The following is an 18,814-nucleotide window of genomic DNA, read 5'->3' as shown; positions in this document are numbered from 1 at the left end:
TAAAAAGTTCGTAGGTGTGTAGTGGGGAGACCTGCTTTACGTAGTCTTCGGAGAGGGTGTAGTCGCTGCTGGGCTCTCTTGACCAGTGCTGTGGTGTTGGTCGTGGACGTCAGGGTCATCTGACAGGTGTAGTCCTAGGAACTTCACGCTGCTGACCCTTTCCACATCAGCTCCATCGATGTGCAGAGGTGTATGGTGTTGTTTTCCCGCCCTCCTGAAGTCAACCACCATCTCCTTAGTTTTTCCCACATTGAGAATGAGGTTGTGGGATTTGCACCATCCTGTGAGCAGCTCCACCTCCATCCTGTATGCCGACTCATCATTGTCACTGATGAGACCCACCACTGTTGTGTCATCAGCGAACTTGTTGATGAAGTTGTTGTTGAGTCTAGCAGTACAGTCGTGTGTAAGCAGACTAAACAGCAGGGGGCTTAGGACACAGCCTTGGGGTGAGCCAGTGCTCACGGCTATGGTTTTTGATGTCCTACTGCCCACCCTGACTGTCTGCTGCCGTCATGACAATGACAATAAAATATACTACATTTTGTAGTATATTTTATTCAATATATGGGTACTTCAACCAATTCGTCAAGATAGTTTGGTCAGAGAGGAAATTGTACAAAAAAGGAGGTAAGCAGAAATAGCAAACTTTAAAAGATTCAATAGTATTTAACCAATGCTCTAAAGGCAACAGTTTGGTTTCTTGGTGAATTAATAAGGCCTGGCCACACTCTTCCAAGAAATTAGTAAATGCCTCATATTAACTGAGATAAGAGAAAGGGCAAGTCTGGTGTTGACATCGTCTGATATGTAAAGCCATCATATCATTTAAATTGGTGCTTTTAAAATGGGCTGAACTGCCCATCTGCAACAGATGTCTCAACAGGATAACCAACACCACTCTTATCAAGCCAAAAATGAGGAAGAGACACAACTACAAACAAAGAAGCTGGGTTTTTAGGCTAGTTTATATATATGCAGCATGAAGTAGGCCTTTTGGCCCACCGAATCCATGCCGACCCATTCATTCTAGTTCTATATTAACCCACTTTCGTAACCACTCCCTACACTCCTGGGGCTATTTAAGGAAGACAATTAGCCTATAAACCCGCACATCTTTAGGATGTCGGAGGATATCGGAGCACCTGGAGGAAACAAAGTGGTTACAGGGAAACGGTGCAAACTCCACACAGACAGACCCCGAGATCAGGATCAAACCCGGGTGTCTGGCGTTATGAGGCAGCAGCTCTACCGCTGCGCCGCTGTGCCCTTGTTTCTTTATGGTTGGTTAATTAATAGAATGGGTAATTAGGATAATGATGGACAGGAAGTATTTTCCAGTTGCCTGAAATAGGATATTTAAGTTCATGCACAACGGATGAACTTGGACCATGAAGGAGAGCTTGTTCAGATGGAACCTTCATGCTTGGCACATTGATTAGCTTGAAAACCTGAAAAACATGCCTGATGCTGAGACATTGCACTTCCCTCTGGAAGGCGACTCCGGACTGTCAAAGCTGCCACAGCCAGGCATAAAAACTGCTTTTTTCCACGAGTTGTAGCTCCACTCAATAACCAAAAATCTGTACAAGAAGGAACTGCAGATGCTGGAAATCGAAGGTACACAAAAATGCTGGAGAAACTCAGCGGGTGCAGCAGCATCTATGGAGCGAAGGGGATAGGTAACGTTTCGTCCCGAAACGTTACCTATATCCTTCGCTCCATAGATGCTGCTGCACCCACTGAGTTTCTCCAGCATTTTTGTGTACCATCAAAAATCTGTAGCCTCCTTTTGTTCTGGTATTTTATTTAATTCACATGTTTAATCAATAATGTTTTATTATTAATATTTAATGTTTTATGTGTCATTTCTAACTGTCACTTTATGTCGTTGTCACTTGCGGGCAGAGCACCAAGGCCATTTCCGTGTATGTGAATACTTGGCCAATAAACTTATTAATTCATTCATTCATTCATTTACTGACTAATCAATTGCAAGAAAATTGTGACAGCAGTTATGATGATTGTAACTGTAATTTGTTTCTAAATTAAGGGGGGTGTAACGGTGGCGCAGCAGTACAGTCGCTGCCTTACAGCACCAGGGGCCCGGGTTCGATCCTGACAACGGGTGCGGTCTGTACAGAGTTTGTACATTCTCTCGTGACCTGCATGGGTTTTCCAGTATGTGTTTTGTATGTGTCCTACTTTTGAAAAGCATTTCGAAAATTACCTCCCCCTCCTCTGTGAAAATGGAATCGGCTTTCCGAGGATCAAAGTGCTTAATGAGCAAACTCTTCAAATGGTTCTCCACAGTTTCCTGTACATGTGATGGTTCCACCCCTGAAAAAGATGATACAGACCACAAGGTTTCAGACAACAAACGAGTTCTGGTGAAGGGTCTTTGACCTGAAATATTAAATCTGATTCTCTTTCCATGGAAGCCACCTGACCTGCTGAGTGAAAACAAAACAGAAGTATAAGCTTAACTACCCAAATGCTCTATGCAACCAAATACAACTTGCAGGATACAGTCTGACCCATGAAAGTCTAAGGATTTATTTGGAGTGGAAGCAACCTTACTTAATCAAAACTAAGATGTTGTACTTCATAATCTAGGATAAACAAGGGGTCAATAAAACCCAAATAGTTTCACCAAATCACAGAGAAAAGGTACAGTATGTTTCTTTACATCCTGCAATTTCCAGAAGGATAAAAAGTTAGGATTCTGAGCCCACATTTTAATTTTGATGACGTGTGGGAAAAAGCATGATAGTGATCATTTGATAATGCAATATGATTCCTTAGTCTATTTTCTCTCCTCCTAGACATTTAGTCTCCAGCATTCACCATTAGGGCTTCTGCATGAAAAATCATTGCTTGGATATGAGGCATCAATAGAACCGCCATCTCCAACTCAACCCACTGATGCCTAAGGAAAGGATCGTACACTGAAGGGCTCTACAGACATGATCTCATGAGGCAAATTCACAGGCACTTCTCACGTGGACAGAATAACCCAAACAGTCTATTATGTAGACCGGTACGCTTTGAAACAGGAATTTCAGGTACATGCTAAATAATACCAAAACTATAACCGTGGGGAGTCAAGGTCAAGTAGCAGAATGGATTCAAAATTGATTAAGAGAAGAAAAGGTATGAAAAATAATAAACAGTTATTTAGAATGATGTCTCTCAGGGGTCAACAAAAGTACATCAGTCATTATTGATCTAATTTAATAACCTTTAGGTATAGAGGCACAGCAAAGATAACTTCAGAGTTTGCAAATGATATGACATTTGGAAATGTGGCCAAAGTGACACGTGACAATAATCTAAATTAAACTAACTGGAACATTTCTGAAGCGGGACAGGAACAGAGTGGGAATTACTTCATTGAAGATGAAATACAAATTGAGAGAATTATAATAAAAGCATGGGGATCCATGAAATTAGAGATAGAATAGCAAAAAAGCAGATAAAACATATTTTGACGCTACATCCTTGTCTAGAAGCAAGAATTCTACAAACAACACACTGGGACTATAGGATTCTATAACACATTTAAATCAAAGGATCACATTGCAACATAAAAAGTAACAGAAATTAGAATAAACCAATAATGGATTCACCATTCTTTGAAAGAGAAAACTATTATTTTCTGCTTCAGTGGTAGCCTTTTTTAATAAAATTCCATATTGCATTGTTACTTCTACCATAATTTGAACAGGTCTAGCAGGGGGAATGATATCAAATAAACAATGTCACTAAAACAATTTTATCTGGAATTTAACATTCAAGACTGAGGATCTGATACGGAGGCATTACACAGTTAGTGCATTACTGGGGACATACCTAGACCAGAGAGAAAACAAAATCACACTGGAAGAGGGTGACATGCCTTTTCACTCATCCTTAAAGGTTGATTGAGGGAGAGGAGGGTTGTACATGAAACACACTCTAATTGCTGAGGGCAATGAGGCACAAGCCAAAACACAAACAAAACATCATCTCAAAAGAGTGACCCGGGAGGTAGAATTTGGTAACCAGAGGATTAGTGAGTTGTAGTAAAAAAATGGAAGTTCATTTTGAAAACTTTGGTTGTTCCAGTTTAGCCAGTGCTCATTGAGGATTACCTGTCTGGATAAGCCACTCTGCCAGCAGATTTACAGTCTGTGCTACTGCCGTGTAATTCTCAGACAGCATTTGGATCACATGCTCTGGAGAGCCCCCGGCCTGGAAATATCTAAGAAAGCAAAGCAGACACAGTCTGGGTAAGTCACTAGCTCATCATCCAAGACCAGAAATTAGTCAACATCATATTCCACTTAATTCAGGCTAAATCAGTAATATATACTACACAGATTAGAATCATTAATCTCACATCTATTTGCCTCTGTTTTGTCAGTATTATGCTCCAGGCTCAAATTAGTCCCATGCATCATAAGGTCTCGCCTTACGAGACGTCATGCTCGGCCATTATTAGCCCAAAGTCCTATTTGGCCTGATCTCAGCCACTATCATATCCCACTTTACCTTACTAAATCACAACAATCATGCCAATCCATTCATGCTAATCAATATCATATTAGTTTAGAGATACATTGCCGAATCAGGCCCTTCGGCCCACCGAGTCTGCGCCGACCGGCAATTCCCGTACACAAGGATATCCTACACACTAAGGGCAATTTACAATTTTTTACGATGCCAAATTAAGCTGCAAACGTGTACCTCTTTGGAGTGTGGGAGGAAACTGGAGCACCCGGAGAAAGCCCAAGCGTACAAACTCCATACAGCCAGCACCTGTAGTCAGGATCAAAGCCGGGCCTCTGGCAGCAACTCTACCGCTACGCCACCATGCCCCCACGACTCTTGTACAGTTTTACATCAGCTCTAGGGATTAGCATGTGTATATTAAAGTAGAAGATAACTCTGAATGTGAGTGACGTAACGTGACTTGCCTGCACTTTGTGACTTTTGTTAAAAAGCTGCTTGAAAATCAATCCAGAAGATGTGTTACATATCAAAGACAGTTTTATAGAAAAGGTGGGCACAATATTTTTCACAGGGTCAACTGATTGACATCTGCATATCAGGAATAACTCAACTGGAAGAGATTTAAAAACTTTGACCACCTCATAATTTACACCTAACCAATACCTCTGCAAACGTATTTGGTCACCAATCAATAATTTTATTCAATGAGGGTGATTATTCAATGAGGGTTATAAATCAATCTGGAATGTATATGTTGTTAATTTTGTTTTGTTTTTTTACTCATTGACAAATCCATTATGGATTTTGTTGAATAATAGAATTGGTATTCTGATGTTAGATAAAATGGCAGAAGGTTTGGTGCCACACTGTGGTCATGAATACAAATTCACACGATTTTCAGCGAACCAGCTTTTGATATGCATTAAGGGAGACAGCACGAGCCAGCAAGCAGTCTGAAAAGAGGATAAAAGAAGCAAGTTAACTTTTGGGGGGATAAAAAATGTCAAATGAGGAGTTTGCATTAAGTTGCAGTTTCAAATAGTGTCCAAGAATGGTTGGCAGAAGCTATGACAGTTATTCTGTTCTGGTGCCCTCACTGAAAAATAGTCTAAGATGTTATCCAAAACTAAATTGAATTTCTGGTGCTCGAGTCATGAAAGGTTTGCATGCAGGCACAAGAAGTATACAGGAAAAACAACAGAATTTCATCATTAACTGCTTGGGAAATTGAATACAAAAGTAGGAGCTTATGCTTCAATTACAGGAATATTGGTAATGCCTTATCCGGGAGACCTGGGCACAATATTTGTCTTGTTGTAAGGAAGGTAGTTAATGCAATGGAAGCAGTTCAAAGGTTTATTAGATTGATGGTACACAAAAATGCTGGAGAAACTCAGCGGGTGCAGCAGCATCTATGGAGCGAAGGAAATAGGCGATGTTTCGGGCCGAAACCCTTCTTCAGACTGATGGGGGGTGGGGGGGAGAAGGAAGGAAGGAAAAAGGGAGGAGGAGGAGGAGCCCGAGGGCGGGGGCATGGGAGGAGACAGCTCGAGGGTTAAGGAAGGGGAGGAGACAGCAAGGGCTAGCAAAACTGGGAGAATTCAACGTTCATGCCATCCGGACTTATTAGATTGATAACTGAAATTAATGATTTCTTAGCGAGGAAAGGTTACAAAAGTAGGGTTTAAATTTGCTGGGTTTTGGAAGCGTGCGAGGAGACTAGATTGAAAGATAAAGGTTCCCACACGGTTTTGACATTGGATGTGCATAGGATGGTTCAACCAGAGGAAGAATCTAGAATTAGAGATCACAGTTTAAAAATAAGTTGCCCATTTAAGACAGAGGTGAGACAATGTTTTTTTCCTCACAGAAGATTATTAATTATTGGAACCCTCTTTCCCAAAAGATGCTGGAAGCAGAATTGTGTACTTTTAATGCAGGGTATATAGATTCTTGATAGTAAAAGAGGAAAAGGACACTGTGGGTTGTCCAGAATGCAGCGTCGAGGTAAGATCACATTGGCCACAACCTTGTTAAAAGACAAAACAAGCATGAGGGATGAATGGAGGGATGCATCGTATTGAAACGACAGACAGGTAGGTAAAGGGGATGGGGTAGTTCTGCTGGGAAGGAACAAAATTCAGTCCTTAGCAAGACAGGACATGGGATCAGAAGATGTAGAATCCTCGTAGATAGAGCTAAGAAACTGCAAGGGTAAAAAGACATGATGGGAATTACATACAGACCTCCGAACAGTAGCCCGGATGTAGCATACACATTACATCAGGAGATACAAACAGGGTGTAAGACGGGCAATGTTACAGTGGTGAGGGGGGATTGCAACATGCATGTAGACTGGGAAAATTTGGTTGTTACTGGATCAAGAGAAGGAATTTGTAGAATGCTCTGCGAGATGGCTTCTTCGAGCAGTTTGCAGTCAAGCTCACTATGGTAAAAGCCATTCAACCTACAGTTTTGGAGAGAGACGATGACTTATGAACTTATGAATGGTCTATGCCTGCTCCTTTTCATCTGTCTAGCAATTATTCATTCCTTCTCTAACTGCACTTGTCCCAACTGAGATGTGCTATTTATGAAACATTCAGCATCATGGATGGACAATAGTCAGATCAGCTGTTCCCTAAGTGCTATGTCTGATGGGTTCCTACTGCTGACACTTCTGAACCTGTGGTTGTTCAGTATACAAGATGTATCCTGGCTCTATGTATTAGATTACAGGGCTGCCAACTCTCACGCTTTGAGCGTGAGAATCACGCCCTCAAGCAATCTCTCACGCCCTCACGCTAATCAGAAATTTCTCACGCTCTGTGGTGAGAGGGTAGGAGAGAATGGGAGAGAGAGAGGGGGAGAGAGAGAGGGGTGGTAGAAGAGAGAGAGAGAGAGTGAGAGAGATAGAGAGAGAGAGAGAGAGAGAGAGAGAGAGAGAGAGAAGGGAGAGAGAGGGAGACAGAGGAGAAAGAGAGAGGGAGAGAGAGAGCGACAGAGGGAGAGAGAGAGAGAGAGGGAGAGAGGGAGGGAGAGAGAGAGAGAGAGAGAGAGAGGAGAGAGAGAGGGGAGGGGAGGGAGAGAGAGGAGAGAGAGAGAGAGAGAGAGAGAGAGGGGTTAGAGAGAGGAGAGAGAGGGAGAGAGAGGGGGAGAGAGATAGAGAGGAGAGGGAGAAAGAGAGAGAGAGAGGGGGGGGGAGAGAGAGAGGGGGGAGAGAGAGAGAGGGGGGAGAGAGAGAGAAGAGGGGGAGATAGAGAAGAGAGCGAGGGGGAGAGAGAGAGAGAGGAGAGAGAGGGAGAAAGAGAGAGAGAGAGAGGGGAAAGAGAGGGGAGAGAGAGAGTTAGGGGAAAGAGAGGGGAGAGAGGATGAGTGGGGAGAGGGGGGAGAGAGAGAGAGAGGGGAAGAGAGAAGAGAGGGAAGGGGAGATAGTGAGAGGGGGAGACAGGGGAGAGAGAGGGGAGAGAGGAGAGATAGAGGGGGAGAGAGAGGGGGGAGAGGGGGGTTGAGAGGAGAGAGAGCGGAAGAGAGGGGGGAGAGAGGGTCTCTGTGCCGAATTCGCCCAGGATCAGGCTGCGAATCGGTGCATCCTGGAGGACAACCTGCTGGAAGTAAGCGGTGGAAGATAGTGGACTTCAAATGGGGGTGGTTGGTGAAAGCATCCTGCTTGCCTGCTAGATTTTCACTTACTGTAACTGCAGGAAAAATGTTCCCGATGTTGGGGGCGTTCAGAACCATGGGTCACAGTTTAAGAATAAAGTTAGGACTGAGATGAGAACAAACTTTCTTCACGCAGGGAGTTGTGAATCTGTGGAATTCTCTGCCACAGAATGCAGTGCAGGCCAATTCACTGGATGTTTTCAAGAGAGAGTTACATTTAGTTCTTGGGGCTAACGACATCAAGGGATATGGGGAAAAAACAGGAAAGAGGTACTGATTTTAGATGAATAGCCATGATCATATTGAATGGCAGTGCTGGCTCTAAGGGCCGATGGCCTATTCCTGCACCTATTTTCTATGTTTCTATGCTTGAGTATATGGCAATAAAACTCGATCACTTGATTTTGAAGCATTCATGCATGGTGGAGGTATAATGTAGTCATAGAGTGATACAGTGTGAAAACAGGCCCTTCGGCGCAACTTGCCCACACCCCGCCAACATGTCCCAGCTACGCTACCTGCTTTTGGTCCATACCTCCAAATCTGTCCTATCCATGTATCAGTCTAACTTTTTCTTAAATGTTGGGATGGTCCCTGCCTCAACTACCTCCTCTGGCAGCTTGTTCCATACACCCATCACCCTTTGTGTGGATAAAGTTACCCATTAAAAAGTTACCTCTTAAAAATACTTCATCCAAAAAACATTGAAATCATACTTCTACAGTACACTAAAACATGATTTTAATACGTCAAATTTAAAAAAGTTCCTACCTTGGGAGCGGGGACACCCTTCTTCCACACCCTCTCCCCACTCAGTTGCTCCACTCCCTCACTGGGTACCCCCAAGGCCAGTGATCAGTGATCGCACAGCCTCCCCCCTTTCAAAAACGCTCCAATCCAATTTAAAGCATATATATTGCATTCAAGTGTTAGTTAAAAGACTCACTACAGTATGCACCATATTGCACAATTTCAAGCTGAAAAATGCAAACGTACTGTACCAAAGGGAGGGTGACACCCAGACACCCTCCACCCACACCCACACCCTCCCCAACCCCCCCCCCCCCCCCCCCCTCCCCCCAGGTCGCTATGCTCCCTCGGGCTTGGTCTCTCGCGCAATTTCTCATTCCCAACTCTCTCCCAATGTTGGCAGCCCTGAGATTAGGAATATTCTTAAAGTACTGCCACTAGTAGATTACAATGTTTTTAACTACCTCGAACAAAATTTCTAAGATCTCCAGTTTTTGTTTAAACTAATTTATCCCATACTTGATTATTTAATGTAACTATGCATCCCATGCTTGTTGTGCTCACCAAGATTGTGCCTCTCACACCTCATTTACACTCGCCAGGTCTGCCTACCGTATTCCTTTTAAATTCATAGTAAATCTCCTGTGCTCCTTTTAAACCCACCAGTTTTCTCTCCCCCACAATCCTTTTAAATCACCGGAACTATTCGTTGCTTTTACCTATTAGAGTTGTGTTTCTTACTTGTCTATAATTGCATAGGTCGGTTACCTTTTCAATGTGTTGAAAATAGGTGGCTCCATTATGTAATCTCGACTGGAGAACTTCTGCAGGCATTCCTGCTGCACCTCCGCATCATCTTCACCGTCCCCATCGTCTTCATCGTGCTGAGTGGCATATTAAAAATTAATCAGGCCTGTAATGCAAAATATCCCTCAATCTCTTTCTGTTCCTAGTTTTCCCTACCCCTCTCCTAAATATGTTGCCAAATTTCAAACTGAAAGCTTCAAGGACCAAAGGTAAGGTTCATCCTCAAGAGTAAGTTCAATAATGTAAATTACTGACTATACAACTGGATTGGCAGCTTAATGTTCCAGGGTACAGCTGCTACCAGAGAGGTTGGGGTTGGGGTAAAAGAGAAGGGGATGTTGCTTTATTTGATTAAGGGGAATGTCACGGCGGTGATCTGAGATGACATACTGATGGTTTGTTCAGTGAGGCTGTATGAGTGGAGCTGAGAAATACAAAGGGGATGATCATCTTGTTGAGTATAGGAGCAAAGAGGTCCTTCTGCAGTTGTGCAGGGCCCTAGTGAGACCACACCTGGAGTATTGTGTGCAGTTTTGGTCTCCAAATTTGAGGAAGGACATTCTTGCTATTGAGGGAGTGCAGCGTAGGTTCACGAGGTTAATTCCCGGGATGGTGGGACTGTTATATGTTGATAAATTGGAGCAGCTGGGCTTGTATACTCTGGAATTTAGAAGGATGAGATGGCATCTTATTGAAGCATAAAAGATTATTAAGGGATTGGAAACGCTAGAGGCAGGAAGCATGTTCCCGATATTGGCGAAGTCAATAACCAGGGGCCACAGTTTAAGAATAAGGGGTAGACCATTTAGAACAGAATGAGGAAAAACTTTTTCATCCATAGTTGTGAATCTGTGGAATTCTCTGCCTCAGATGGCAATGGAGGCCAATTAACTGCTTTCAAGAGAGAGTTAGAAAGGGCTCTGAAAGACAGCGGAGTCAGGATATGGTGAGAAGGCAGGAAAGGGGTACTGAATGTGGATGATCAGCCATGATCACCCAAGATACTAGAGCAAGAGTTCACCAGAGAGTTGCGAATGGAACGGTCTCTGTGGAAGACCGTGGAGATGGGAAGAGCCTTCTGTGATCTTTGATGATCACAGTGAATGACGGTGCTGGCTTGGGCCGAATGGCCTACTCCTGCACCTATTGTCTATTGTTGGGAGTGTATTACAGGCCCCCAAATAGTTAACAGGAATTAGAAGAGCAAATTTGCTGGGAAATTGCAAGCAGCTACAAGACTAACAAGGTTGTCATCGTAGGAGATTTTTAATTTCCCAATATAGACCGGGACAGTCTTTGTTGAAAAGACTTAGACGGGGTGGAATTTGTGAAATGTGTTCAGTTGCATTTTCGCAAGCAATATGCACAAAGCCTTACACGGGACAGGGCAAACCTTGATCTACTCTTAGGAAATTAGTAAGGGCAAAAGACTGAAGTGTTCAAGGGAGAGCCTTTTGAGAGCAGTGACCACCGTTCTATTAGTTTTAAGATAGTTATGGATATAGATAGGACGGGCCTGCGAGTTAAAATTTTGAGGCAGACACAAAATGCTGGAGTAACTCAGCGGGACAGGCAACATCTCTGGAGAGAAGGAATGGGTGACGTTTCGGGTCGAGACCCTTCTTCAGACTGATGTCAGGGAAGTGGGCGGTACAGAGATAAAATGTAGTCGGAGACAGTAAGACTGGTTGGAGAACTGGGAAGGGGGAGGGGATGGAGAGAGTGGGAAAGCAAGGGCTACTTGAAGTTAGAGAAGTCAATGTTCATACCACTGGAGTGTAAGCTACCCAGGCGAAATATGAGATTCTGTCCTTCAATTTGCTCTGGGCATCACTATGACAACGAAGCAGGCCCAGGACAGAAAGTCAGATGGGGAATTGGAGGGGAGTTAAAATGCTGGGCAACTGGGAGATCGGGCAGGTTAAGGCAGACTGAGCGGAGGTGTTCAGCCAAACGATCGCCAAGCCTGCGATTGGTCTCACCGATATACAGGAGTTGACACCTGGAATAGCAGATACAGTGGATGAAGTTGGAGGAGGTGCCAGTGAATCTCTGCCTCATTTGAAAAGAATGGTTGGGGTCCTTGGACTGAGTCGAGAGGGGAGGTAAAGAGACAGGTGTTGCATCTCCTGCAGTTGCACGGGAAAGTACCTGGGGAGGGGGTGGTTTGGGTGAGAAGGAACGAGTTGCCCAGGGAGTTGCGGAGGGAACGGTCTCTGCGAAAAACAGAAAGGGGTGGAGATGAGAAGATGTGGCCAGTAGTGGGATCCCGTTGGAGGTAACGAAAATGTTGGAGGTTTATATGCTGTATGTGACGGCTGATGGGGTGGAAGGTGAGGACAAGGGGGACTATCCTTGTTATGAATGGGGGGGAGGGGGAGCAAGAACAGAGCTGCGGGATATAGGGGAGACCCTTGTGAGAGCCTCATCTATAATGGAAGAGGGCAACCCCGTTTAATAAAGAATGAGGACATATCCGATGATCTAGTACGGAAAACCTCATCCTGGGCGCAGTTGCAGCATAGACGGAGGAATTGGGACAAGGGGATAGAGTCTTTACAGGAAGCAGGGTGGGAAGAAGTGTAGTCTAGATAGCTATGGGAGTCAGTGGGTTTGTAATAGAAACATAGAAATTAGGGGCAGGAGTAGGCCATTCGGCCCTTCGAGCCTGCACCGCCATTTAATATGATCATGGCTGATCATCCAACTCAGTATCCCGTACCTGCCTTCTCTCCATACCCTCTGATCCCCTTGGCCACAAGGGCCACATCTAACTCCCTCTTAAATATAGCCAATGAACTGGCCTCAACTACCCTCTGTGGCAGAGAGTTCCAGAGATTCACCACTCTCTGTGTGAAAAAAGTTCTCCTCATCTCGGTTTTAAAGGATTTCCCCCTTATCCTTAAGCTGTGACCCCTTGTCCTGGACTTCCCCAACATCGGGAACAATCTTCCTGCATCTAGCCTGTCCAACCCCTTAAGAATTTTGTATGTTTCTATAAGATCCCCTCTCAATCTCCTAAATTCTAGAGAGTATAAACCAAGTATATCCAGTCTTTCTTCATAAGACAGTCCTGACATCCCAGGAATCAGTCTGGTGAACCTTCTCTGCACTCCCTCTATGGCAATAATGTCCTTCCTCAGATTTGGAGACCAAAACTAATAGATGTCAGTCGGTAGTCTGTCTACTGTGATGGAAACGGTGAGATCTAGAAAAGGTAGGGAAATGTCGGAGATGGTCCAAGTGATGGATTTGCAGGATGGAAATTAGTTGTGATGTTGATGAAGTCAGTGAGTTCTGCATGGGTGCAGGAGGTAGCACCGTTGCAGTCACCAATGTAGCGGAGGTAGAGTTTGGGGATAGGACCAGTGTACGCCTGGAACAGGGATTGTTCGACGTACCCTACAAAGAGGCAGGCATAGCTGGGGCCCATGCGAGTGCCACGTCTGGAGGATTAGATTTGGAGGAAGTGGGAAGAGTCGAAGGAGAAGTTATTAAGAGTAGGGACCCACTCTGCTAGGCGGAGGAGAGTATTAGTAGATGGAAATTGGCTGGTTCAGCGGAAACGTCACCCATTCCTTCTCTCCAGAGCTGCTGCCTGTTGCGCTGAGTTACTCCAGCATTTTGTGTCTACCTTCGATTTAAACCAGCATCTTGAGTTATTTCCTCATTAAAATTCTGAATTGCGGCAAGGCCAATTTTGATCGTATTAGACAGGAACTTGCTCAAGATGAATGGGGTAGGTTGTCAGTGAGCAAAAGAATGCCCGGTAAGTGGGATGCTTTTAAACGTGTGATGACGAGAGTTCAGGTCATACATGTTCCTGTTACAGTTAATGGAAGGTGGGTGTATGGAAGCTTGGATGATTAAAGAAATCGAGGCTCTGGCCAGGAAAAAGGAGGCATCGGGCAGGAATAGGCAACTAGGATCAAGTGTATCCCTGAAGGAGTTTCAGGAACTGAGGGACATACAGTACTTAAGAAGGAAATTAGAAGGCCAAAAAGGGGACAGAAGATAGCTCTGACAGATAATATTAAGGGAATATTAAGGGAATATTAAGGGAAATATTAATGCAAAATGATTTATAAATACATTAAGAGAAAGAGGGTGAGTGGAGAGAGAACAGGGCACCTCAGATCCAAAGTGGTCATCTCTGTGTGGAGCTACAGGAGATAAGTAAAATCCCCAATTAGTATTTCTCCTCTGTTTTTAGAGGAGGAAGTGGAGGAACAGGTGTTGTATTTCCTGTGGTTGCAGAGGAAGGTATCTGGGGAGGGGGTGGTTTGGGTGGGAAGGGATGAGTTAACCAGGGAGTTGTGAAGGGAACGGTCTCTGCGGAAGACCGTGGAGCTGGGAAGATGTGACTCATGGTGGGATCCTGTTGGAGGTGGCGGAAATGGGGTGAAAGGTAAGGACTAGGGGGAGCAAGCGCGGAGCTTCTAGGTACTGAGGAGACACGTGTGAGGGCCTCATCTATGATGGAAGAGGGGAACCTTCATTACCTAAAGAATGAGAACATCTCGAATGTCCTGGGATGGAAAACCTCATCTTGGGAGCAGGGGTATTGGGAGTAGGGGATAGAGTCTTTGCAGGATGCTGGGTTGGAACAAGTGTCGTGGAGATAGTTGTGGGAGTCAGTGGGCTTGTAATAGATGTCAGTCAATAGTCTTATCTTTGGTGATGGAGGCGGTGAGATCAAGAAAGGGGAGGGAGGTGTCGGAGATGGTCCAAGTGAATTTTAGTGCAGGATGGAAATGGGTGGTGAAGTTAATAAAGTCCATGAGTTCTGCATGGGTGCAGGAGGTAGCACCGATACAATCGTTAATGTAACGGAGGTAGAGTTCGGAGATAGGGCCAGGACAAGGATTGTTCAAAGTACCCTACAAAGAGGCAGGCATAGCTGTGGCCCCTGCGAGTCCACATGGCTACACCTTTGATTGAGAAAGTAGAAAGAGTCGAAGAAGAAGTTGTTAAGGGTGAGGACCAGCTCCATTAGGCGAAGGAGTGTGTTAGTAGAGGGAACGTGGCTGGTTCTGCAGTCGAGGTAGAAACAGAGGGCTTTAAGGACTTCCTGGTGGGGGATGTGCTGGGGGCAGAGACAGAGAATGGGGTTAAGAGGGAGAGATAGATCAGCCATGAATGAATGGCAGAGTAGACTTGATGAGCTGAATGGTCTAATTTTGCTCCTATCACTTATGACCTTCTGACATCAATGGGTGACATACTGGCCACGTGACTCGCTGACTGTAGGAAGGAACTGCAGATGCTGGTTTAAACCGAAAATAGACACAAAAAGCTCGAGTAACTCAGCAGGTCAGGTGCCATTTCTCAAGAGAAGGAATGGGCGACATTTCCTGTCGAGACCCTTCTTCAGACTGAAAGTCACGGGAAAGGGAAACAAGAGATATAGACAATGATGTAGCGAGATATAGAATAACTGAATGAAAGATATGCAAAAATGTAAACATGTAACAATGATAAAGGCAGACAAAGTGCTGGAGAAATTCAGCAGGAGCGACAGTATCTATGGAGCGAAGGAAATAGGCAAAATATCGGGCCGAAGAAGGGTCTGAAGAAGGGTTTTGACCCGAAACGTTGCCCATTTCCTTCGCCCCATAGATGCTGCCGCACCCGCTGAGTTTCTCACGCACTTTTGTCTACCTTCGATTATCCACCATTTGCAGGTTCCTTCTTAAACAATGAAAAAACCCATTGTTAGCTGTTGTCCGTTGTTGTGTGAAGAAGGGTCCCAAAATGTCACCCATTCCTTCTCTCCAGAGATGCTGTCTGTCCCTCTGAGTTACTCCAGCATTTTGTGTATATCTTTGGTTTAAACCAGCATTTGCAGCTTCTTCCTGCACAGCTGTTTGGTTGGGGCGGCCTGGTGTCAGCAAATTCTACTTCTTCTATGTAATTTTTTTTTGGCGGTTGGCAAACAACTTTTTTAGTGCATTACCGCCACCAACTGGTATGGAGTGTGGATCAAATAACATTATAACTTATATACTAATAACCTATATCTTTCCAAACAAATTGGTTATCCTGAGAAAAAGCATTAGGATTTGATAGCACTTATATGAATTCATTTGTAAAATATCTATTAAATCAAATTGGACTTTTTCTTTTCTGAATCGTTCACTCATTTGTCTTCTTTCTTCCTCTACCTCTCACAATGTATAATGACATGCTCTATTGTCTCTTCTTGCCCACAGTATTCACATCTGCCTGTATTATGCTTGCCTATTATAAAAAGTGTACTGTTCATACCAGTGTGTCCAAATCTGATTCTTGAAATTACTGTCTCCTCTTTTCTGTTTTTTCCTGCACATCTCATTTCTCCCACTTTCCTCTGGACTCTGTAGAACCACCGTCCTTTCCGCTCTTCCTCCCATTGCTTTTGCCATCTTTCCTTCAGTCTTTGCTTAATAATGTCTTTGATTTCAGTTTTACCTATGTTAATACTTAAATCAATCTTACTTCTTTTTGTTACCTCTTTTGCTACCTTATCTGTCATTTTGTTTCCTCTAATGCCAATGTGGGCTGGTACCCATAAAAATATGACTGTAAGCCCCATCATTTGAATTCTGAATAATGTTTGTTGTATTTCAATCAAAATGTCTGGTCTACTGTCTGAATGGCTGTGCTGTAAACTCTTTATTGCAAAACTTGAATCTGAACAAATAACTGTCCTTAAAGGCCTGGTATCCTCGACCCACTGTACCGCTAACAATATTGCAACCATTTCACCTGTGTATACTGAGACTTCATTATTGATCCTCTTCCCTACTTTGATGTGAAATTCTGGTACAATAAATGCTACTCCTACTTTATCTACTGAATCTTTTGATGCATCTGTATAAATTTGGACAAAGCTGTAGTATCTGTCAATATATTCCTGTATGATGAATGAATTATACATACGTTGTTTATCCTTGTTTTTCTGTTCTAATATTGTAAAGTCTACTGTTGCATCTGGAAGTATCCAAGGTGGAATTGAAGGTAATGGAACCGTTGGAACCACATTTAATTGTGCTATGCTGATTTGTAATGCTCTCTGGGTCACTGTCCATCCAAAACTTTTTGTTTCCCTTCTCTCCTTTTCCCAGCAATGGTTTGACAGTAACTTGTGCTGGGTGTTCTTGACTGTGGCCCTGTAGGTTAATCCAGTAATTCAATGAAAGCTGTATCCTTCTCATCTCTACAGGCATCTCCATAATTTCAACCTGTAATGCTGCTGTTGGGAGTTGTTTTTATTGCACCTGTACATATTCTCAATGCCTGATATTGAATGTTGTCTATTTTCTTAAGAGAAGTACTTAAGAGAAGGACGACAGATAGCACAATGGGCTAAGAGTTCGGCTGGCAACCGGAAGGTAGCCGGTTCAAATCCCGCTTGGAGTGCATACTGTCGTTGTGTCCTTGGGCAAGACACTTCACCCACCTTTGCCTGTAATGGAATGTTACGGCGGCAGGCGCGGGCACACCGCGACGCCCTGTGTCTCCCTTTCAAGGGAGATGCTAAAAATGCATTTCGTTGTCTCTGTACTGTACACTGACAATGACAATAAATTGAATCATTTCATTTCAATCATTAATGCGGACCCATACACCACACAACCATAATCTAACACAGATCTAATTAACCCAGTGTATATAGCCTTCAAAGCTGTTCTATCTGCCCCCCTATCACATCCAACTAAACATCTCATTACATTAAGTATCTTCTTACATTTGTGCACTGCTTTCTGAATATGAACCATCCATGTAATCCTCTCATCAAACCATAAACCTAAAAATGTATAGTATTTTACTCTTTCCAATTCCTGGTTATATAACTTTAGTTTAACCTCACTACCAAGTGTCAGCAAATGAACGGCGCAGGGCTTGAAATAGAATGTAACACCCACCTTTGTCTTCTTGGCCCCGCCCCCAGCCCGACCCCCCCCCCCACTGTATCCTCGCCCCGCCCCTGTTTAGCCCCGCCCCCACCGCCCTCCATGCCCGCTGTCCCGCCCCCATCTTATTGACCCCGCCTCTCAAACCCCACCCGCTGTTGCTCCAGCATGTTTGGCCCCGCCCCCACTGCATCCACGCCCCCAGCGCAGCCCCGCCCCTTCAAAGCTGCCCCGCCCCGCCCCCCACTGCACCCACGCCCCCAGCTCTTCCCCCATTTGCCCCTTTCTTAGAACCCGCCCCGCCCCCACTGCACCCACGCCCCCAGCTCGGCCCCAATTCCCTTCTATAGCCCCGCCCCGCGCCCCAAGTGTCAGCACTGCACCCACGCCCCCAGCTCGGCCCCACCCCTTCTTAGCCCCGCCCCGCCCCCACTGCACCCCGCGCCCCCAGCTCGGCCCCCGCCCCTTCTTAGCCCCGCCCCATGCCCCCCACTGCACCCTCGCCCCCGCTCGGCCCCGCCCCTTCTTAGCCCCGCCCCGCCCCCACTGCACCCACGCCCCCAGCTCGGCCCCCCCCCCTTAGCCCCGCCCCGCCCCCACTGCACCACACGCCCCCAGTTCGGCCCCGCCCCCTTAGCCCCGCCCCGCCCCCACTGCCTCCCCGCTCCGCTAGCCGCCCACAGGCCCGCGCCCCTTCTGTATTCGCCTCTCATTTTCAACCAGATGAAGAAGGCTTCTCACCATGGAGCCATCCTGTTCTTCCCAGTCCGCCGCGCTCCCGAAGTACTCATCGCTTATCCCCTTGGCCCGGAGGCCGCCGCCAGCGCCGGCGCTACCGCCACTCCGTCCACTGCTCTCGCCCATGGGTCCCGGAGTAAACAGACGCCGCGGAGGGAAACCGGGCCTGCGGCAGGAGAGGCTGACCTCCCGGCGCAGCGCCATCTATGGCACCGGAGTAGGAAGAGCGGCCACTGCAGCATCAAGAACCAGCCAACTTTGTTAGAAGGAACTGCAGACGCTGGTTTACACAGAAGATACACACAAAATGCCGGAGTAACTCAGCTGGTCAGGCAGCATCTCTGGAGAGAAGGAAAGGGGGACGTTTCCGGTCGAGACCCTTCCAACAGAGTATGGGGAGAGGGAGACAGCTGAGAGAACGAGACATTAAAGGGGGTGGAAAATGTAGAATAGATCATTGTTAGTTA

The 18,814-nt window shown here is 45.3% G+C and overlaps 1 protein-coding gene across 2 annotated transcripts in view; it reads right to left on the bottom strand.

Annotated features, from left to right (window-relative positions):
* nelfcd (negative elongation factor complex member C/D) overlaps window positions 1–18,566 on the bottom strand; it is a 54,384-nt gene extending 35,818 nt beyond the window's left edge. The window contains exons 1-4 of one of the 2 annotated variants that reach the window (XM_055652017.1): window positions 18,351–18,566; window positions 9,676–9,791; window positions 4,134–4,243; window positions 2,231–2,343 (exon numbers count right to left, since the gene is read on the bottom strand). In XM_055652017.1, the coding sequence (XP_055507992.1) occupies window positions 2,231–2,343; window positions 4,134–4,243; window positions 9,676–9,791; window positions 18,351–18,551 (540 nt within the window). In that variant the 5' untranslated portion in view covers window positions 18,552–18,566. The remainder of the gene's footprint in view (window positions 1–2,230; window positions 2,344–4,133; window positions 4,244–9,675; window positions 9,792–18,350) is intronic. The other variant, XM_055652018.1, reaches the window with a different exon arrangement.
* Between the last annotated feature and the right edge of the window lie 248 nt (window positions 18,567–18,814).

Source organism: Leucoraja erinacea, chromosome 21, assembly GCF_028641065.1.
Source record: "Leucoraja erinacea ecotype New England chromosome 21, Leri_hhj_1, whole genome shotgun sequence".
NCBI classification, from domain to species: Eukaryota; Metazoa; Chordata; class Chondrichthyes; order Rajiformes; family Rajidae; genus Leucoraja; species Leucoraja erinaceus.
The sequence above is the reverse complement of the archived record's forward strand: the minus strand, read 5'-3'. Positions and strand labels throughout refer to the sequence as shown.